Genomic DNA, 22,860 nt, shown 5'->3' on the forward strand with positions numbered 1-22,860 from the left:
GAGAGACGTGCACGTTTGTTTCTGCGTGCGCTGTCTGCGGTAAAGTGTGCAATAAGGGAAGGCGACCTGCGATATCTCAAACCGCCTCTATGATCCCGCTCGTTTTGCGATCCAAATATAAACCTGATAAAATTCCACGCAGAAGGGCCTGTGAGCATGGTGTGCTAAGTGTGTGTGCATGGAGTGTGTGTGTGTGTTTAGAGGTTAGAGAGTGTCTGGTTTCTTCCAGACCAGATGCATATGAAAAATAAACATTTAGTTTGGAATCTAAAATGCTTGCTAATGAGATCTGTCATATTGCAAGTGGTGCAATCAAAGAATTACACTTTTTTTCCTTTAGGGTCTCCAAAGATAGAACATTTTAGCGTGAGAAAGAGAGAAACTACAACATATTGCATTATTTTTCCTCCAGGATTTTTTATTTCCTTTGGGAAAGTGTTAGAAGATTGTTATGGATCCTTGTGAGCTGTTTTTGTGTTAAGACAATGTTTAGTCAGGAAGAAAACATTTTTATTGTAGCTTTCTGTTCTGGAAACGGATACTTTTTAGCTATAGGAGCTAGCTACTGTACCTTAGTCGCCTTTTTTAAACTTCTACGACTCTTTGCAGGACCTGTCTGCTCATTATGTCCTGTTTTAACTGCCAGTGAAATGTTGACTAAACCTGCTGTGACAAGTCAATGTGCTGTACTAGTAATGCTTAACACCCCCACCACACCACCTCCCATCCCTCCCACCTTCATGATCTGATAATTAATCTGGTTAAGGCAATGATAAATGTCAGATATGGTGCATAATCTGGATGTTTTTGCTTCCACTAAGTAAACTGGAACATGAATGAGAAAATGTAGACTGTCTCCAAACACATTCGATCATGTCATGTTGAGGAAATCCTCAAAAATCAAACCCACAAACCGTTCTGCAAGACGTCATTGGCTGGTGTTTTACTTTGCATTGTGCCTGTCCACCCCCGGCTCAGAATGGACCTCGTGCAGTAAGCATGATCCATATGTACAGTAAAGGCAGTGAGTCTGATAGTGCTGATTAGACAGAAATCTGTGCAATTTATATCTAATATAGCTACAGAAATGTGCAAACGTTTTGAGGGGTGGCTCAGGGAGAGGAAACAGGAGAGACGTGCAGTGATTTATTGAAACATGCAAACATACATGGAAACACAGTATATAAGGCAACACTAGAGGTTGTACAATTCTAATGAGCTTGAAAGTCGATATTTGCTATGACCACCTTTATTTTCCAACGCAGCCTGAACTGTCTTTGGAAGCTTTCTCGTCATTTCTTCAACTAGACTTCAGGAATAGTTCTCCAGGTCTTTTAAAAGACCTTCAAAGCTCTGCTTTGGATTTTGGCTGCCTTTTGTTTTCTGTCAAGATGATCCGACACTGCTTCAATAATGCTGAGTTCTGGGGAGGCCGATCCATGACTGATAGTGTTTCACCATGTTTTTTTTATATCAAGGCATGGTTTAACTGCATTGGCAGTGTGTTTGGGATTATCATCATGCCTGAAAAATGAAGTTGTTGTAGATCAGATGTTTTCCAGATGATATTACATGGTAGATCAAATTCTGATGGTAGTTTTCTGTGTTCATAACTTCAGTAGTTTTTAATAAGATCTCCATCCCCACTGGCTAAAATACAGTCTTCTTCGTGGCCACACACTGTTGTACTGTCCTGACCTGTGAATCACCTTGTTGGTTATAAATGCTATTTTGTGCCTGTCAAAGTGTGTTATTTTGTTATTTTTCAGAGATTCAAAGAAAGAAATTGGAGCAAATGTGTAGACAGAACACTGGTTCATCCCATGAGTTGGGTGTCTTTTTTATGGTTGAGTGATTCACAGGTCAGTGGTCAGTGTTAAGTGGCTTAAACAAACAAAAACGATTCCCAAGAAAATGATTAGGTTCAAGGATTGGACTGAAAGTGAGTGAAAAAGCAGCCAGTGTCCAAAGAAAAACATGGCAGGAGAGCTGTTGCTCAAGACCACTTCATAAAATTCCATCCGAGATCCTTGGAAGCAAAACGTAAAGAAATGAGGGAGTGACTCAAGATTTTTTCCACAGTGCTGTAATTAGTCACTTTTTTTCATCAGAAAAAGACATTGTTGACTTTTTAAAATAAAAATAAATGACTGTTGTGCTTTTTTTTAAATAACAGTAATAAATTATTTTATTATAACATTAGAAGTAGGGAGAGGGGGTTTACTTCCTGTCCTCATGCAGGGTATTTCCTAAAGACCATCATGCTGTGATGATCTAAAGGAAACGTTTTTGTCCAGTCTCCATCTCTCTCTCACACACTGCATGTGTACATGTGTCTACATGCAATCATATACTCTCATGCATGCATACACATGGTTTTCTCCCCTAAAAACAAGATGCAAACACACAGCCAGACACACAAACACACACACAGCCAGACACACACGAGAGCCACCTTTTAGATTCAGAACTCAGACAACCTATAATCTCCTTTAATCCTTTCATTATGTTTTTGTTTTCCTTTCCCCCTGTTTGGGGAAAAAAAAGGTGAATGCAAACAGGAATTCCGGCATACAAAGAAAAACACACAGCCTCAGGCTGAGAAAACAAGAGCAGGGAATTTTTTGGGGAGAGGAGGGACGCTTGTGTGCCGAGGGTACGCATGTGTGCATCGCTATTTGGCGAGAAGAAGAGAGGCGGCATTGTTCAGATGATTGTGTTACATGCATGTATATGTGAGTGTGTTATCTGCGTCGTCTCTAGCGCATGCTGATCAGTGGACAGAGGGGTCGTCTCTCTGTCAGTCACGGGATCCTCTGAGGTCAGACGGGTGCCAATAACCCGCTGCGAGGGCCCGAGCGGATTCTTACCGGCGCCAAATCTTCAAGTGTTTGCGCACTTTTGTGTCTAGAGTTTTTGCCTTGTGTAGCAGCTCGCCATGTATCCAGCTCTATTACTCATGTTTCCACAAACACTTCTTGTTATAGGTCATTTCATTTTACGTCATTCCTCTTTTATTACGGGAATAATCTGAATTCCACATGTAAAACTACCAAAACTGTCCCCAGGTAGAGCTAGCGAGCTGTTTGCTCCACTTGATGGATAAAACATTCAAGCACCATCTGTTTAACGCTGGAGTGGTTTTGATTGGCTTTCCGCTTTTCCGAGTCCACCTGGCAAAATCCTGAATGTAAAACAAGTCGCCACAAAGTCAGAGCTGCGACTCTGATTTGTCTTTGCCGTCTCTGTTTGTCGGATGATTACGGATTCATTTCTCACCGGTTAGTCAGCTTCTATTTGGAAGCTAAAGGCGCCGTTAACAATAGGATGTGTGCGTGTGGTGGCGAGCAGGAAGGCTTGTAGCACGTCTGCCTCTCCACATGGAATTCATTACATCCCGGTGGGATGTTTATTTTCTCTATTAATCTCTGTTCCTCTATTATCAGGAGCTCCATCAAAACTGCCCCAAACTACTGGCCTGCAGGCGAGCTGGCATTAACACAAACACATGTACACGTACATGTGAATGATGCATTTAGCCCCGTCTCAACATTAGTTTACCTCATCTGTCTTTCTTACCTTTTCCCCTCTTGTTATGTGCCTCTCTCTCTCTCTCTTTCTCTCTCTCTCTCTTTCTCTCTCTCTCTCTTTCTCTCTCTCTCTCTTTCTCTCTCTCTCGCTTTTGTTGCTGCTTTGTGAGGAGAAGCTTTAGGATTTAATTACACGATGAAAATGCCTCCAGGACTTCATACCATCAGCATGTAGTGATGAAGTCTAGAGCAACTGTGAACTTTATATTGGCATTGTTAATTGCTTGGTGTACACAGAAGCAAATAGTTTCTCCAGATGAAAGCGAACTGCGGCACCAGCGCATGCAGCGTATGTCTTCAATTTACTGCCAGCGGTTTTGACCTTTCAACAAATTGGTCTCTGTGTTTTTTGATGTGTGCAATTTACATTTTTTTACTACTTTGCGAGGCCACAAAAACGTAAAAACCCGAAAATGCGGTCGTTTGAAAGCTCTGCAGCAAGATCGCGTAACACCGAGTCTGATTTAGAGCTATTATTGGTTATGGCACAGATAAAGATCCAAGATGTTTGGCGATTAGTGGTGAGTTCATGGTTACAGGGTAGCTATATCCTTATGATATATCCTTATAATTGCTGTGAGTTAGTTGCTGACTTTAATGGCAAACTCAGTCCTTCCTTCTGTGTGTTTGTCCTCTTGCAGGCTACTCGTGACACGCTGACAGCTCACTGCTCCTCCCTCGGCGAGTCTCTGAAGAAGGAAAACGAGCTGGCGTTGATCATCGATGGCCAGACATTGAAATACGCCCTGTCCTTTGAGCTCCGCCAGGCCTTCCTTGATTTGGCATTGTCCTGCAAAGCCGTCATCTGCTGCCGGTAGGGAAAGCTCATTTATCAAATGCATATACATATACACACAGGTATTATTGGTTATCTGCAATTACTCATAAATGCCTGAAGTAGTTTACAAATAGAATCACAGGTTGAGCAGGTATTCATCTCTAAATGCAGCTGGGTTTGACTCCAGGCCTGTGTATCTTTCCCCAATCTCTCCATGTCTCTGATTCACTGCCCAATCTAACAAAGAGAAAAAGCCCAAAGAAATAATCAAAGAAATGGAAAGCGAAATGCCAGATTGTCTTTGTTTAAATCATAGAATAAATGGGTTTCTCATAAAAAGGGCACGATCGCTGATAATCCTGTTGAAACGTGTGTTTCAACAGCGCTTTGTCCGTAACACTTTGGACAAAGTTTACAAATTACTCTGCAAAAAGTCATTTTTTTCTGTGAGGAAAACAATGACAGTCTGTACCAAACTGTTTTACAGATACACAACGTCATTGTGCTGCTGTGGGAAAGTCCCAGTGTGAGAATGAAAAATGAAAGCTTTTCCACAAACTTACATTTGCTTTAATGCAAAATTTCCACCTGAAGTCTTTGGTTTTCTTTATTTCAATACCTCTACTCAGCTGGGGTCAAATATGTAGACTATCCAAACACAAAGGCAGCAACAAAAGAAAAAACAAAGTAAATATGAAAATATAAAGACAGCCTTCTACCTCATTATCTTTTCTACTTAGACACAACCAGTGTTGCATTGCCTAGTGTGGAAATGTGAATCAGTCCGAATGCATCTGGCCACAGCTGAACAGACAGAAAAATGTAAACACACTACAGCGTGCAGAGACGTCAATCATCGTGCTGCAGCCGGCTGATATTAAACAGCTGTGATTGGCCTGGCCTGGCCCAGCCTGGCCCGGCCTGGCACGGGCACGGTCGAGTGAAAATCTGTTTAAGCAGGCCAGACGCTTCGTGCCAGAGATGTTAAAACACGTGCTCGCAGATTTATTTGGTTCCCAGGGTCGATACCTGTGTGAACACAGCTGTTCCTCCTCAGGTGATTTCTGAGGCTGCGTGCTGTAAAGACACATTAATCTGTGACGTTTTAAATGCCCAAACAGTTCCTTTGTTCTAATGAAGTTCACAAATTCAATCATCTGTGAAAGAAACAAAATATACACAGGCACTTAAGAAAAAGATCCACTTCACACAGGCGGGTTTTTAAGTTGTGGATAAAGTGTCCATGTGGAGGACTTCATTACCTGCACATGTGCCAGTTTGCAAAGTTTACCGGTTGCCCACAGTCAGCAAAAGAATGAGGACGATAAAAGCCTGTCCTGTTGCACAGCAGGGACGATGTAATACACTAGGCTGCTTGGAAATGTCAAAGTCATGACTCACTTACTGCCGGTACCCCTGAAATGGGCACCAATACACACACACACAGACACACACACCTAGTCATGACCGTTATATATTTCCATTGATACAAAGTGTGGTCTGTTCAATGAATGTTTACAGCATGTTCCCTTTTTTGGGTATGTTTCACTCAGCAGCAGCTGTGATGTTTAAAAAAAAAAAAAAGAGTTTCCACTCGTCTTTTTGTCTCTCTGCATGTGTGTGTGTGTGAGTGCAGACGTGCGTGTGAGCATGTGTTAGCCGGGAGGCACGTAATTGACTCTTCCTTGCACTTACAAGCCATATCCGGACTCAGGTCTCACAGGCCTTGCAAACAGCCTCAAGCTTCCTTTCCTGCATCCTTTACTTGCTATATCCTTCCCTCTCTCCACGCATCTCTCTCTACCTTCCTCCTTCCCTCGTTTGGTTTCTCGACTCCTTCCTCCTCTGGCTAAGGCGTGTTAAACGTTAGCAGACTAGACTGAACAGCATCATAATTAGTTTAAGCACATCTGCTGAGCCCTTGTCTGGTTTTAAAACACATTTGAATAAGCAGGCCCTCTTTGAAAACAGCTGCACTGAAAATATCTTATAATTTATCCAAAAACTGCAAAGAAATGACTGATTCTGATCAATATTTGGGTGTTGTTGTTTTGTTTTTTTAACAAAACAAAAAACATGGTAGGTTTGCCAACTGCTTTGGTGTAATAGTGTCTAATTTCAAGGTTCCTGGATATCACAAAAACAACATAGATTAGAAAAAGTTCAAAGGCAAAAACGCAGTCCACTTTGTTCTGTTTTGTTGTCTTGTAATCTTACCATGATGCCATTTATCTTATGTCCCCCTGGGAGGTCCTATGCTGAGAACCAATACTCCTTTAATGAGTGGTTACGGTGAGGTTGCTGCACCGAGTGCCATAGCCTTGACGTTAAAGAGCCGGATTGTCAGTTAAGTTGTGTCTCACCTACTGTATGTGTGCGATGTTTCACCACGCGGGAATGCGTGCGCGTCTCAGGGGCCCGAGGAGCCGAGTGCACTCATACGCTTGGGTTCCTGACTCCACTGCGCGTTTGTTTATAGGAGGACTCGGTGGCTGCTTATTTTCTGCTCAGTTCCACCGTGAAGAGTGCTGGGAGCCTTTCATCTCCCCCGACTTCACTTTACACAATCGCAGACACTGTTAGCGGTGTTTAGGGGAAAGGTAGAGTGAGACAGAGAGCGCGACGAGGAGAGATTTGCGGTTTGAGGCCAAGAGACGCAAAGGCGGACTTGTGCGCACACACACTTTGGATGCAGAAACAGGAAAAAACAAAGAGCAGACGTTGATCCCATCATTCAGCAGTAGCTCTCTTTGAGGTTTCCCCCCTCAAATATCCTGTGGTGCAGGGTGTGAGGCGTGTGTGTGCGCTGGTCTGATTTTTGCTTCATAAGCATGCCAAGCAGACCTCCCGGTTCTGTGATTCCAGCTCGACTGGGACGTGCTCTTTACATATTCATAGAGGACAGACCGTCTTTATGACCTGCAGACCTCAGCCGGATGCGTGCATGCACGCGCACAGTAATTTCATTTTCCCATACCTTTATAAAAGCATCATATTTTGCTCTGCTTCCATGTGATGGCTCATACAGCTGCACATAACTTCATTTTTCTAATATGATTACTGCAGCACTGATGAATGAGGTGGTGAGTCACTGCTTGTGCTGAGCTCCCAGGATTTAGGCCTGTTCGTACCATACAAACAGTCATTGTGAGGGTGACTCCTCCTCTTTCTAGGAAAAGTATTGGGCACACTTTTAAGTCCAGTGTTGATTCTCAAATTTCCATCACCTAATGCATCACAGAGGCTCAGGTAATAACTATAATCAGTGAAATGTAATATAAATATTTAATAACTGGATTTGGACTAATCTCTTCTAATGCAGCCAGTAGCTACTTTCTGCTGCCTGATAACTCTCAAAGCCACTTTTTTAACTCCAAGTGAGGATGATTTATTGGATGAATCTGTACTAAAAAAGTGCCACGTTTTTTTTTTTAAATAAAAAACACAAACATCCTGTCTTAAGATACTGTACAATGTTTTTGTTTCATACTGTACTGTAGGGAGTGCTTTGTGTGCGGCTTTAATCCCAGCCCCAGTATCACTTTTCTCCCACGTCTCGTCCTTTGGAGACATATTTGTTTTCACCGTACGACATGCAGGTAGTAATGACAAGACTCGTGTAAGCAGCGTGCATGTGAACGGCACGCAGTGGGAATGCCTCCTCATACGACGCAGGTTTTGCAAACAGAGATGAAGACAAATTCAGTCTTAGCTGCTGTGTCCAGAATGCAAGCACTGAAAATGTAAACAGTGTGTGTGTGGGGCTGGATTGCTTTCCCACACAATCTCCGCCTAAGCTCACCAGGCATGAGGCACGCTCTGTCCCTCGTTACACCGTCTTGCTAGTATTAAATTCTTTAAATGGCCCAGAAAAAAGAAACTCCTCTTACATATCTAAATGCATAATTCACCACGTGTATTAAGTCCTGGCATAACCAGTACCCCACCAGAAACGAAGGAATATTGTATTTCTTTGACTTTAAACGGGAAAACTCCTGCATCAGAACAGCAGCTGAATATATGTTTATAAAACTGAACTGTTACTTGTGTTTTTCTTAGAATATCCCCCTTTAAATTAGCTAAAGATAATAATTTCCTCTAAAAATTCTAATAATCACGTTCTAATAGAAATCTGTAGGCTTATTATACAACATCCATTATTCACCCTCATCACCACGTTTTTTCCACATTTAAGTGCTTTTTCTATCTGACATTCGCACACATTCATACTACACATAACATAAATACTTTAATGACCCCTGCAAGGGTAATTACTCTGCTACAGCAGCAGGTTAAAGATTAACAGTAGTACAGTCTACAATAAAAAAGCGACACAGTTAAAGTAAAAGTGACACAGGCGGATAGCAAGAGCCTGAAACTGAGAGAAATACAACATTTGATATGTAGAACGGTGATTAAAAAACAAAGAAAATGAAAAATAAAATGATGTTAAGTTAAAGTAAAAAAGGAAGAGTGAGACTGTAAAAGAGAGTAGTGCAAATTGGAGTAATAAATAATATGTGCGCTATAAATCTGAGAAACAGCTGCAAGAAGGTTTAATACAGAAATATATGTGTGTGGAATCGAATGCCCGACAGGTGTGCTCATCTGTCACAGAAAGAAGAGTTATTGTACAGTTTCACAGAGAACTGCAGGAATGATTTCCTGAGGCGTTGTTTCGGCAGCTGTGCTGAAAAAAGTCTGAGGGAGAAGGAGCTCTGCTGCCTGGAGCGGGTGAGGTGGATCGTCCATGATGGAGAGCAGTTTGTTCAGTGACCTCCTGTCCGTCACTCACTCAAAGGCCTCCTGATTCTGGAAACTGATGTTCCCAGCCTTGTGAATGAGTTTGTTGATCCTGCTGGCACCGATGCTACCGCAGACTGGTAGAAGATCTCCCAACATCATAATAGATCTGAGCTTTGTCAGAAAGGGAAGTATCCTCATCTTCTTCAGCGGGTTAAATTCACATGCTAGTTTGTGCTTTCTGATTTAAAGCGTTCACAGTTTCTTTCACTCGTAGGGCAAACAAATGATTACTAGGGGTAAAAACTAAACAAAACAAAAAAACCCATCAGATCCCAAAGTTTTTTATTAAAGCCAAACAGAAATCCAGCACAACAGAAGCAAAATTAGCCACGGCCCTGGATGGGGCTTCTTCTTATTTGTCTGCAGATGAATTACACGGCACCATAAAATTTGACAAAATATACCCATCTCTTTAGCAAATGCAGCATGACACTTATCCACTCTCTGTGGCCCTGAGGGAGGCGTCTGTAATCGGATCTCTGCACGTCTCCATTGTCACTGAGGAGACAGAACCGGTTGTAGACTGAGGATCAGTGATACAGGTCAAGAGGGTGGAGTACTGCTGGAAGCTCCCTGCACACACGCACACACACACACACACACACACACACACACACACACACACACTTTAGAGCACTTTACAATGCTCTGTTTACTGCACTTTAACAGGTATTAGAAAACAATGATTCACTGTGCTGTTAATAAGATGTGCGGTAACTTGCTTTTGATCTGTTTATACAAATGTGCACTTACATGGGTTTGTGCATATCTGTGTGTGCGAGTGTGTGTGTGTGTGTGTCTCAGCCTCTCATCCATCTCTTTCTTCTTCCCTTCCAACTGTTTCCCAACCTGTGCTTCCCAGGCTTTATTCTTCTTACGCAGTGGCTCACTTCTTTGCTTTCTCCTCAAAACACACTTTAATCTTTCCATCGCCCTGCCTCCAGTTTCCTTCAACACATTTAATATCGCCTCTTTTTATTTCTTGTTGCGTCTGCAGGGTGTCTCCGCTGCAGAAGTCTGAGATCGTGGATATGGTGAAGAAACACGTGAAAGCCATCACGCTGGCGATCGGCGACGGCGCGAACGACGTGGGGATGATTCAGACGGCTCACGTTGGAGTGGGAATCAGCGGCAACGAGGGCATGCAGGCCACCAACTCCTCCGACTACTCCATCGCACAGGTGGGTACAAACGTAGCGCGGAGACAAACAGACGTGCACGGCTAGGTTCTTATAAAGATGTTTACAGGCTTTACTCGAACACAGATAAGGAAGGGACGCTCGTTCGGCTTGAAACCCATGCAAAGGGACAGGCGCTGACTGCTGACCTGCTCACCGTTCAGCTCGTCTTGATCTTTAACCTTCCCTCAGGGGACAGCTGACTTACACGGATCTGTGTAGGATCATGTTATCGATCCGAACACGCTGCTCATCACAAACATCTGCGTCCTAAAATAAAACCTAGACAAACTATGAGCTGAAATTCCTCTTTTTTTCTGTTTTTGATGCTTTCAGAGAAGGTTTCATTGTCCACTTGTATGCACATGATCTCTGTAAACCCTGAACATGAATAATTGACGTTATTTCGTACCTTTTTTTATTGAATCTTTAAAAAACTTTAAGCAGAAATGTCGCAGTCTTAAAACCTTACAAAAACTCTAAAGGAATGCTAGAGGAAGGCATAATTATCTGTTATTATACTTTTAATTATTCACTTAAAATTGTCCAGAAAAGGAGTTGAAGCTATGGAGGGTAGTTCAGTTTTAAAGGTCTCATGGTCGGTGTGATTGCTCTAAAAGTTGCATTTATATTCATTTGAAATTGGACCCTTTTGCGTTGATATTTTGTAGCGTATGATCTGGATCTGGTTCTGTTCACCCACTCAGACTTTACTGCGATTGTTTATGCCAGCAGCTGTTACAATAAGTGCCACCCTCCTGGCTAAGAGAGAGCTTTAATCTCAGTGAGACTTTAACCTGCATAAATTCAGGCTTTCCTAGATATAATTCCCCAAATCTCTCTTTTGTGTAAATAAAACCTCTGTTATGTGTATCCGTTGTTCCCTTTGAAGGATGAAAAAAATCTCTCTCTGTGTCCTAGTTACTCTGGAGTCTTCTTTGTATCTGTATCTCTCACACAGACACATTCTGTCACTTTCACTGTCTGCGTTGCCTGTCTCTTTGCTTATCTTTATCAGCAGGCCTCCTCTTGCCTCAGCTTTCCCTTCTCCCGGTCGCATTCTTGATACATACCCTGTGCTCCATTACTGCCTCAAGTTTTTGCTTTCTAGCCTTTTGTTTGTTGTCCGAGTGATAGACCGAGTGTCTGTCTTTGTCTCCTCTCTGACTCGGTAGTTCTCCTACTTAGAGAAGCTTCTGCTGGTCCACGGGGCGTGGAGCTACAACCGCGTCACAAAGTGCATCCTCTACTGTTTCTACAAGAATGTGGTCCTCTACATAATAGAGGTAAGAGCGTCGCCACCACACCCTGTCTCTTTTACACACACACAGTTACATTAACAGAGACATTTTGCAGCTGTTTGTCGACACGGCTGACAGTGATGGACGAGGTGCCCTTCTGGTGTCTGCTTTCTGTCCTGCTTGCGTTTGCAAACACATCCAAACACACACATGCACACACTTAAAAAACTGTGTAGCACTGACGAGACCTTGGCTCCAAAGGTCGACTGTTGTCTCCGTGTGTGTGTACTTGTATTGCTCATGAAGTTGGGACACGTATCTATTTCCACAGTCACATAGCTGGGGCCACGGGGCCTTTTGAGGACAGAAAATCCTAAAAAAACATTAAATTTCACAATGAAGACTTGGTTTAAGGGTTGAAAGGTGTAGTTGTTGTTATAGTAACAGTCTTAAGGAAATGAACTTAAATCAGTTTGTTGTCATCAGAAGTGAAACATGACTGCGTTTGCGTGTGAGTGATGAAGGGGCTGCTATGAGGGGTATTTGACAGCTGTGCTCGCGCCAACCCCTCAGCCCCTCTTACCCCTCTGTCTGACATTAAGGATGCCAGCAGGTGCAGGTCCTCATGTAGCCCACGGTCCCGCTCACACCACCACTCTGTGTGTGCGTTTGTGTGTTTCCACAATTATCTCACATAGCTGGCTTCCAGCAGAGCTCTTTAGGCCAAAGGTTATAGACTGTCTCTGTCCACTTAGTGGAGACAGCATAGGGGGATGGTGCGCACATGCGTGTGTTTTTGTGTGTGTGTGTGTGTGAGAGAGAGAGGTTTTTGTGTATCAGGCCTCACCCTTAGGCTGTATTCTCCACTGTATGCCCCAGGAATGCCACAACTCCCACCAGCGGCCCCAAACATTTTCTTTATCTGTCCACAGATCTGCCTGTGTCTGCTGTCGGTGTGTGTGTTTGTGTGTTTGTGTGTGTGTGTGTGTGTATTAAAGAGCTAATAAGGGTTTGCCCGAGGCGCATTCAGTTACAGTGTTTCAGTAAATTAGCTGAAATTGATTTTGAGGTCCAGACAAAACCGGCATTAAGAGGGGGTTTTAATGCTTGTTAGCGGCAAAGCAAGTTTAACTGTTGTACAAGAATGTTTATTATACACATATAAAGACATACTATTGCCATCTGAATAATTAAGTCTTAAAAAAGGAAGTTTTTCTAACACCACTACCTCATTTTGTCATTTTCCCCCTGCTGCTTTCACTGTGAGGACCTCCCTAAGGCAGTTTTACCCTTCACTATTGTTCCTCTCATCCCTCTCTTTGTGTCCCAGCTCTGGTTTGCCTTTGTGAACGGGTTCTCTGGCCAGATCCTCTTTGAACGCTGGTGCATAGGCCTCTACAACGTGGTGAGTATCCACCCTTCACTATCTGACAATTTTCAATTACCCCACTCACCCTCCTTCGCTGTTACACTTTCCACTTGCTGGATATCGATTGTTATCTCTCACTCTATCTCTCAGTATGAGTAGCACTCTGCTTTGTCTTCTCACAGCTCTTTCTTGCATGCATTTGGTTTGAAAGTGTATGCATGTGTTCTGGTGACTGCGAATTACTTCAGGGGAAACGCAGAGCACTTTTACTTACAAAGCAGGTGTTGTGTGCAGAGGTGAAGCCGTTTTGATGCTCAGAGTCTGACATAAATAAAGATTATGTGCAGGCACTGTATTTGTCATTAAGCGTTTTAAAGGCTGCGCATGTGTGACCTCTGTGTGCTGCAGATATTTACCGCTCTGCCTCCGTTCACTCTGGGGATATTTGACCGGCCGTGCAGCCAGCAGAACATGCTCCGCTTCCCGCAGCTCTACCGAATAACCCAGAATGCCGAGGGCTTCAACACCAAAGTACGTGCCCAGATGTTCGCAGACACACACGCACATTTAGATCTGTCCTTTTGGCTTCAGGATTCGATGAGTGATGCCAGCTGTTTGTTTGGGACTTTGGCGAGTAAACAAGGAGGGGGGCTATGGAGTCTGGGATGTTTCCATTGCAAACCATAATGAGATTCATAAAGCGAGAATAAGGAAGTCTTTCATTTTACAGGGTACACCAGCAGCTTAACCTACTCTGTGTGCGTGTGTGTGTGTACCAGAGCTCACTTTTGATGGCACTAGAACAGTGAGAGTTGTGTGCTCTTGTGAGGAATTGCTGTTTTTGTGTGTTTAGAAGTTTAGGGGGATGGAGCATTTATGTGTTTTGGCATTAATTTACACTGACATGTTTTCCACTGTCCCTCTCCTCCACCTCCACCTCCTCTCTTTCTGTGTCTTTCTCCTTCTTTCAGGTGTTCTGGGGACACTGCATCAATGCATTGATTCATTCAATTATTCTCTTTTGGTTTCCACTCAAAATGTTAGAGCACGGTAAGTAAGCCTGCCCAGATCATCCTTCTGCGAGCGATGAGTTTGGTTTGCTGACACTCGCATGCTCTCCGCAGACTCTCCCTTCAGTAACGGTCAGGGAAACGACTACCTGTTTGCAGGAAACATGGTCTACACAGTAAGTGTCGTACTGGAAATTTATACGTGTCTGCTTTTGTTTTGATTTCTGCTTTTTGGTGCAGATTTGTGCTTTTTTTTCCCACCCGCACAGTGTTTGTGTGCACACCACAGTGTTGCTGCTTCCTCAGAGCCCTTATGAGTCTCCAGTCAATCTAGTCCCGTCTAGCCAGCCTGTCTCCCTCTGACATTCGTCCGTCTATTTTCTCTTTTCGCTTCGGCGTCACACACTCTCTATCATTTTACTCCCTTGGAGTCTCATGTGGATGTCGGTGGTGTTTATTTGTTGTGCGGACTGCGAGGGATTGTGGGACTCCAGAGTATTTTAACAGACATTGCTGAGTTTACTGTAAAACATTATTGTTTATTATCTCCACAGTCGCCAGTCAACTAATCCTGTTTCTGTTTTTTTTCATTTGCCCACCCGCTCCTCTGTGCGTGTGTGTGTGCGTGCAGTATGTAGTCGTTACAGTGTGTCTGAAAGCTGGAATGGAGACCACAGCTTGGACCAGGGTAGGAGCATTAACACACTCTTAATACACCACACAACATGTGCTGTATTTTACTCCAGTGTTGACAAATAAAGGGGAGGGTTGGGGTAGGGTGGGGGGATGGGGTACTCTGTGAGCCTTTCAGTGTACGTTTTCCACACGACCTGGTCTAAATGCTTCATAGTCAGGAAAAGCATGGCAGAAGATGTGGTCTACCTTGATGTTGTGGTGGAGGTTTGAGGTTTCTCAAACTGCAGTTGCTTGCACCTTTTCTTCCAACTAGTTCCTCTGCAGCTTTTTCCTTTACTCGGTTTTTCAGATGTAGCCATTTAAATAAAAAAACAAACAAAAAGGTCTGGAAAGTGGCAGATCTTGACAAAGAAATCACTTCTAAGCATTCAACTCAAGCAAAGATACTTAACTGCAGAGCAGCTGCAAGAACAGCCAGTTGTGCTTGAAGACGTTCAGCTTGTAAGCAACAAATGGAGCTCAGGCCGTGCATAGTGAGTGAGATATTAAAAAGTTCATCAGAAATCTGATACATGAGCTGAAAGATGCATTATGCCTTTCAGTTGATCCATCTGCTGAAGCCTCATCAGAAGCGGTCTCAGTGGAAGCGTGGCTGTCGAGCAATTCTTAGCTGGAATACCAATGAAATACGGCAGTGATGATGCAAAACAAAGTAAGGTCTTGCCATTCGTGAGACATTAACTGATTTACTTCACAGGTCACTGACAGGCAGGATGGTGAAAGGGACTGATAATAGTCGTGTTAACGTGATTTAAAAAAAAAAAAAATCCTGCTGTTGATCGTCAAAATATACCAGCTGTCATAAGAAAATGCAGCAGCTCGTGACATTACACAACAGTATTCTACACAGGCAAAACTTGGAGCACTGCTCCAAAGACTGTTCCTGAACTCTGCCTTAGTAAATAGACATAAAACAAAGGAAAGAAACAAGTGGGCTTAAAGAGGGGAAATTCTGAAAAAAGACATAGAGAAAGCTGAGCATGTGGCTTCAACTTTCAGTTCTAAAATAACAGAAGCCAAAGTGGAGATGGAGTTTAGGATAACAGTAGCTCCAGCCATGACAGCCACATCGTTTGCTTTCTTTTTTTCTCGTTTTCCTGTGGTTGGAGAGGAAGGAGAGACTGGCAGGATGGACAGAAAGGGACTGACACCTCTGTCCATTCAGCTGTCCGCACAACAGTGTGGCGGTAATGAAGCCCGGGTCCCACTGGAATTCACACAGAGTCCCCTTACAGTGGATCACACACAGGGAAAGGAGGGAGGGGAAGGTTGTCTATATTGGGATGAGCTGTATATAAAGCATTTGACCTCATGCTGTCTCTCTTTTCTCTCTCTTAATCTCTCCTTAACTCCCTCTCGCCGTCCTTCTTTCTTCTCTCTATCTCCCCATCTCTCTATTGTAGTTCTCCCACCTGGCGGTATGGGGAAGCATGGTGCTCTGGATCGTCTTCTTCGGTGTCTACTCCGCCATCTGGCCCACCATCCCTATTGCTCCTGACATGCTGGGCCAGGCAAGTCTCTCGCCATAAACACACGTCATTCATTTTTATAACAAGGTGCAATGGTGGAGGTTAGAAAAAGGCCCTTCCTACTACATCTCTTCTCTGCAAAATCACCTGCCCCTCCCTTGCGTTTTGGTTGCCGTTACATGGCGCCTAAAGGACTCACCTCTTGGGTGTTCCACGGCGACACTGCTGGAGCCCCCCTGGCTTCCCACACCTGCTGCGTGTCACCCGAGCTCCAGTCTTTTACTGCCCTCTGTGGAGGTGTTGACTCAACAGGGTGGGCTGCTGCCGCTGCTGCTGCTGGTGGTGGTGATGAGGGTCCAGTGGGGGGTGATGTGATGTGTGGGACCCCTTAATTAAGAGACTCATTTTAGAGTCTGGGCATGAAGGCATGGGTGAGATGAGGTGCCCCGCTGAGTGGCAGGGGAAGGGAATAGGGCCTTCTCAACTCCCCGCAGCCCATTAATTCAATTTGTGTCAGAAATCAGGAATGCGGTCAAATATCTCTGCAGCTGCTCAGCCTAACTGGGGAATGGTCAAAGACAGCCCACCCCAACTGCACTATTGCCTCTCTTATTTCCCTCGCTCGCTCTATCTATATTTCGATCTGTCCATGTGGGACACAGGATGAAAAAAAGAGTTGTGTACGTCTGCTCAGAATAGCTACGTGTGACATGTGTGTCCAGATCCATGTAGCGGCTCAGACCAACAGTCTGTTTCTATAGATATAACAAAGCAGAGGAATTCATGTTTTCATGCCTGCATCCTCGCCGTCCACAGAGATTATGTGATATACTGTGAGTCTTTGTGTGGATGCATTTGTCACAGACAGAAACGCTGATTATGTGTGAGTGCATTTGGATCGTCCGTGCCTTGGTTGTGATTCCAGCTGCTCTCTGATTCATTTTCCCAGTTTATCATCTTTCTGTGGGAACCCAAATCGTCCTTACAAATGCAAAAACAAGACGCGGGAAACATGTGATACGGGCAATAAAGTATTCGAAGCTAAAGAGGACACGGTGCATGCGATTTTGACACCTAGAGACAAAGACGTGCAAAGCAAAACACAAGCTCGTGCAGTGAGATAACCGAAGCGGAGAGAAACTGCAGGGATTTACCAAAACGAGTGAGGACAGGCAACAAACGATGCAGTCACTAATAATGAAAGGAAGTTGTGAAAGAGTGAGATTTGAGGGAATCAGAGGAGTAAGAGTTGTGTGGGAGCAAGTATCAGAGAGACATACAGGCTGACAAATGGAGACAGTAGTCAGATGCGTGATTAATCCTGGGAGACAGAGTAAGAAGGGAGGCAAAGGTCACTGAGGCTGGATTGGATAGACAGGTAGTGGGTGGAGGGGTGGGACGCTAGCATCTCTGCCACTTAACATCACAGAAGCTGTGTGAACGTGCTGTTTGAGTTGTAGTTAAAAGCGGTGAGAAAGCTGTTAAATATTTCTGCCTAACATTCGAGATGTTCAACTTTGGCTAACTCCCTTTATGCTCTTTATGACTTTTGAGTCACATTTCCTTCAGCCGTTACCGTATGCGTCCTCCCCCCTCTCCTCCACCTCCACCCGTGTGCTCGCTGCTGAGAAAAATGACTTAATGCTCAACGTGGATTCATATATGAGTGGAAATAAATGGGCCCTGTGTGTTGTCACCTCAGGCTGGCAAGGTGATGCAGTGCTGGCACTTCTGGCTGGGCCTGGTCTTGGTGCCTGCTGCGTGTTTACTCAAAGACTTCGCTTGGACGGCGTAAGTAGAATCTGTTTAATATAAATACTTGGGGAATCCATACAGACGTTATTCAACTTAACTGAAGCGTTTACATAACCCGTACTGAGCACTTCTTACAATGAATTACACGTGTCTGCGAGGGTGAAACGCTCAGAGTTTCCTTCATGGGGCTGATGAGCTTTTTTTCTGCCGTGCAGCGCACGCCGCTCTGTGAGGAAGTCTCTTCTCGAGGAGGTGCAGGAGCTGGAGGCGCGGTCCGTTGACCCAGGCGCAGCTGTCCTTAGAGATGCCAGCAGCCGCAGGTATAGAAACGCAACAAAACATCTTGGGATATCACATCATACATATACATCTTTTTATCATCAAGTCGATTTTTCAAAAATTTTAATTTGCCCTGTGCTACAATGTCCCAAATGTCTGTAGTTTTAATAACGGCCTGCTAGTATCTTTATTATATTTTTTATGTGTGAAAATAAACTATTTCTGTCCCCCCTGTGGCAACGTCCACAGGGCTGAGGCCAAGGCTGAGGTCCCGTAGAGCCAGAACTGCTCACAGAGGTAGTTTCTGGGTTTGCACTGTCCCACTGTGTGACCTGTGACCTCAAATGACCTGTGTGCCCCATTGCAAGCTGCTTTGGAGTGACTCCTGCTTGTTTTCCATTAACCAAGTTCACATCTCCCTCTCTTTGTATCTTTTAATGTTGTATTGTTCTCACGTTTTTTTTCTCTCCTTATTTCTTTAAATGCGATCGTTCTTTTTCTTCATAGGTGGACCAATTTAAACTGCTGTACTGATCTGGTGTGTTTAACGTTTGTCTGTGAGTTAGTGTTGTGCTCAGTATTGCATTAGAATAAAAATCTTTGGCTAATTTTGAGGGAAATTGTACAAATTATAGATTCAGTACACGACCCCTTTTCCAAAATCACTGGGATGCTGGTTAAAATGTAAATGAACGAACAAAAAGCAGGGAGTTGAAAATCATTTAAAGTCTGTATTTCACTGGAAACTGTAAAAATAACATTGAAACAGACACATTTAAATATTTTTGAATTTGATGCCAACAAAATGATTTCTAAAAGTTTCAACATGAACAGTTTTCCAGCACCTGACAGTATATATTGCTTCGAATGTTGCACACGTCATCCAGCATCACTGGGGGCTAAACTACTAAGTTACCTAATCCATGTGCCTAATGCACCTTAATACCAACGTGAATGTTGATGTCCATGACTTCCAAGAATTTAAGGTTTTTATTGGGCAAACCCAATGACAGCTTTCAACATCACTCAATTTAATCATGTTTATTTGTGTTTTATGGGTGAGGGGGGGTTGCATGTGTGGATGTAGTGACAAACTGTGCTCACCAATGACTGCTAAGAGGCCGCCATTTAGATTTGGTTGCCAGTCTTGGATTGTCTAAATTATGAATGTTTTTTTGCACTGCACATGATTTCAATCCCCAACTTGAAGCTTTATTCTTACCTGTATGGACAAAAGTATTGGGCCAAACCTCTTAATCTTTAAATTTAGGTGTTTTCAGTCTAGCTGGATAAAATCAAACACCTCACCATGCAGGTTTGTTGTATTGGTTTCTTGAACTTTTTCCTCTGACGCCCCTTTCATCCATTCTGGAGGTGCAGAGATTTTGAACCAAGAAGTAATTTTTCCAGAAATGTCTGTGGTATTATTGCAAATTGCAAGTGTTTAGAAGCCACAGGAACTCAGACTACAGAAAGTTACAGAGCGTGGTTGTTGACTCCTGAGGTGCGAGGTGCGTAAAAGTTGCCAACGCTCTGCTGACTCAATAACTGCACTAAAAACTTCCTCTGGCTTTAACATCAGCACCAAAGCTGTGTGCTGGGAGCTTCATGGCATGGGCAGCTCGTGTAAGTGTCCCGGTACTTTTATCCATGTAACAGTGTCTGTCCAATTAACCCCAGCCAGCTGTGAGATGTTCACCTAACTGTAGGTGTTATTTTTAGCAAGTCCACAACTTTAACAGTCTAATGTTGCCCTTGTCTCATCTTTGTTGGAGTGTTATGCTGGAAACAAATTAGAAACAACCTTATATTTGTCCAAAAAAAACCCCAATATTTCTCCGTTCTAAGATATGGTATGTTGTTGTTTTTTATTAATTTGAAATAAATCAAACATAGTTCATATAATTACATTTGATACAGCATCCAAAGTATTTTGGAAAACCTAGTTTGTAGACGTTTGGTGATTTACTAGCTGTGGCACAAAGAGATTCAGGAAATTTAACTGGAGGATTTCCATTTTGCTACTTTAGTTTAATGCCCCCAAACATCTCTGTAGGACACATCTGACTATATCTCCATATTTATTATTTGACGGCTATACTGTGGCTGCTAGCTTTTATTGTAAAAACTCACTATAAGCTTATAACATACAGTGCAGTGTTAGATGATAAAGAACAATACCAAGAACAACACAAGTATTGTACTTTTACTTCATATTTGACAACTTAAATTAGAAGTTAAGTTTGCATAACGTATACTCACATGAGGAGTGTGAATACTTATCTCCCTGTGTTACAGTGAGTTCCACAGTTTTCTCATTTTATGAGGAGGTTGAGTTAAAGGTTTCACCAAGAGAAAGTACATTAGAGGTGGTTCTTGTTTCTTGAAGTGAGCAGAAGAAGTCTAGGGGTGGGGGGGGATGAGTGTAAAACCACATTGCTCCTCTTGACCCTTAAACAGGGCTCCGTCCTTGACTGACCCTGCTTTTAAACGGCGGGAGGCAGGAACACACCCTTGAGTGCTTTCCATTCAGAATAAGAGAAGGAAAGTAAGGGTGAGCTGAGAAGCAATGGAGCAAAATGGAAAAGAGCACATCTGTGTTTGTAGTTTTTGGGGAGGGTAGGCATGGGAAAAGGTGGAAAGGTACAGTACGGGAGTGTCTCGGGGGGAAGAGTTCAAATAGCGTACATCCTCGGGCCCTTTTGAATCAGAAAGTACCCACAGAGAAACTTCACGGCAGGAGCGAGGCCAGCTTAAGTCATACTGATGCACGAGCCGTTCATTTATTTGTCCAGCCACTGTTTAGTAATTTTATCGACCTCACAGTGCCGTCATCCTTGTAACAGACATTATTTTAACAGACATAACAGAAAGTCTTTGAGCAAGCTCGAGAGCTCTCTTTTTTTCACACCAGTGAAAGATTCCCAGCGGTCTTAGACAGTTATGAAAATTTCCTAACCGCTCGTTCCAAATGTTAGCCTTGGGAAGGCTGGGTCGACTCCATAATTACTCCACTGATCATCATCACCTCTGTGTACTCTAAGTGCCAGGGAAAACCCTTGTGTGTGAATTTAATGCTCCACTGGCAGATAACTGCACAAAACGTATTCCTTCAAATAAATATGGCAGAAGTTAACTTCCCGAGGCGCCCCTTACGTTTACATTCGACGTCTGCACTTTATTGGCTGTAATAATGGCGATGACACGGGAGACAAATGTATGAATATATGTGTGTATGTATGCATTCGAGCTGGCGTGTGTTAGTGCGCAGTATCTGGAATGGGCTTGGTTATTTTTGGTCACCGGAGGAGAGGAGCCGTGACGGCGTGTGGTCTCAGAACAGAGGGTCCAGTCTTCTTCTTGGAATGGGGGGGAGAGGAGAGTGGAGTGGGGATGAGGAACAGTTTACTGTGGATGTCCTGTTACTCTGCAGGCAGTTTATGGCTTACTGTTAAAGTGAATGTGAAAAGCAGTCGCTGTCTAATCCACCTCTAACAAACTTTCTGGTCCTAAATCTGCTGAGATTTTGTTTACTTATTGATCTGTGTGTTTCTATGTTACACCCTAAAGAAGTGCTTTGCTTTTCTGTTATGCTGCAGTGTTTTACTGAAGAGCAGCTAAGATTAAAAATCACAGTCATAGAAAAATTAGAGGCAAAGATCCTGAAAGTCTGTAGACTGGTTGTTAGTAAGGGTGTTATGTAGTTGTGGGAGTAGCAGAGATTCTCTCATTTGTATGATTATGTGTTATTATAGTGATTATGTTGTGCTGCTTTGGAGTAAATGTTCTTCCTTACCTTTCCTTCTTTTTATCTTGCAGTCTAAACGAACGGGCCCATCTGCTGACAAGAGTCTTTAGGAAAACACCTTCAAGTGTAGGACGCTCAAACTCTGTGCAGCAGACTGTGTCACGTGAGTGCTCTTTCTAATAAGAGATGCTATCATGTAAACCAAGTCTTGCTTTAATGCTACAGTCACAGTAAGGCGAACGGTGGCTGGAGGCCAAAGTTATTGCGACTGTGCGCAACTGATTTGTGATCTTGTTGCCTTTTGAAATGGTTCAAAGACAAAACAACCAGCTGCTGTCTTCAAAGCAACTTCAGTGCGTCAAAATGGGGATAAAACACCAGTAAGACAGAGTCAGTCTGCTATCAGTTTACTGTTGATTGGGATCAAGGTGGCAATTATGTGCAACCTGTTTGCGATAATCCAGCAATTAACTGTGATAAAGTGCAAAAATTGCAAATCTGTTGCAAATCCTTGGGAAGGAAGGCTTTGTAACGGCTTAACGATTAAGTATTCACAAGATTAAGTACCAGCAAGAACCTCATAGATATAAAGCAGAAATTGCTCCAAAAATAGTGACAGAGTTGCTGCAGGATGCCTAAGTGACATAACCCCTCAGCTACTTTTATATGCATTTATATAGGCAAATAACCAGAAAGCAAACAGCTAAGTTCCCTGTTGCAAACGAGTTGTGCTTATCAGTGCAAACAGCGATTGATTGCAACGTGTTGGCAACCTGTGTCTGTTTATTAATTAGATTGTGGTCAGTCTGAGTTGGTCTGCAATTGTTTGAAGACAGGTTTCCTCTCACTAAGTGACCCGTATGATCACTGCAGCTCAGCAGTTAGAGCAGATCATTCACTAATTCAAAGGTTGGATGTTTGGTCCTTGGTTGCTCCTGTTT

General features: G+C 43.3%; 1 protein-coding gene across 4 annotated transcripts in view; it reads left to right on the forward strand.

The window, feature by feature from the left end:
* Positions 1–22,860, forward strand: part of atp8a2 (ATPase phospholipid transporting 8A2) — a 48,892-nt gene that overhangs the window by 24,420 nt on the left and 1,612 nt on the right. For all 4 annotated transcript variants that reach the window (XM_087846147.1, XM_006794539.3, XM_087846145.1 and 1 more), the window contains 12 exons: positions 4,232–4,404; positions 10,172–10,355; positions 11,528–11,638; positions 12,924–12,998; positions 13,371–13,493; positions 13,934–14,012; positions 14,087–14,148; positions 14,604–14,660; positions 16,072–16,179; positions 17,840–17,928; positions 18,108–18,212; positions 21,991–22,082. In XM_087846147.1, coding sequence (XP_087702273.1) covers positions 4,232–4,404; positions 10,172–10,355; positions 11,528–11,638; positions 12,924–12,998; positions 13,371–13,493; positions 13,934–14,012; positions 14,087–14,148; positions 14,604–14,660; positions 16,072–16,179; positions 17,840–17,928; positions 18,108–18,212; positions 21,991–22,082 — 1,258 coding nt within the window. The remainder of the gene's footprint in view (positions 1–4,231; positions 4,405–10,171; positions 10,356–11,527; positions 11,639–12,923; positions 12,999–13,370; positions 13,494–13,933; positions 14,013–14,086; positions 14,149–14,603; positions 14,661–16,071; positions 16,180–17,839; positions 17,929–18,107; positions 18,213–21,990; positions 22,083–22,860) is intronic.

This window comes from Neolamprologus brichardi, chromosome 9, assembly GCF_056152115.1.
Source record: "Neolamprologus brichardi isolate AB-2024 chromosome 9, ASM5615211v1, whole genome shotgun sequence".
NCBI classification, from domain to species: domain Eukaryota; kingdom Metazoa; phylum Chordata; class Actinopteri; order Cichliformes; family Cichlidae; genus Neolamprologus; species Neolamprologus brichardi.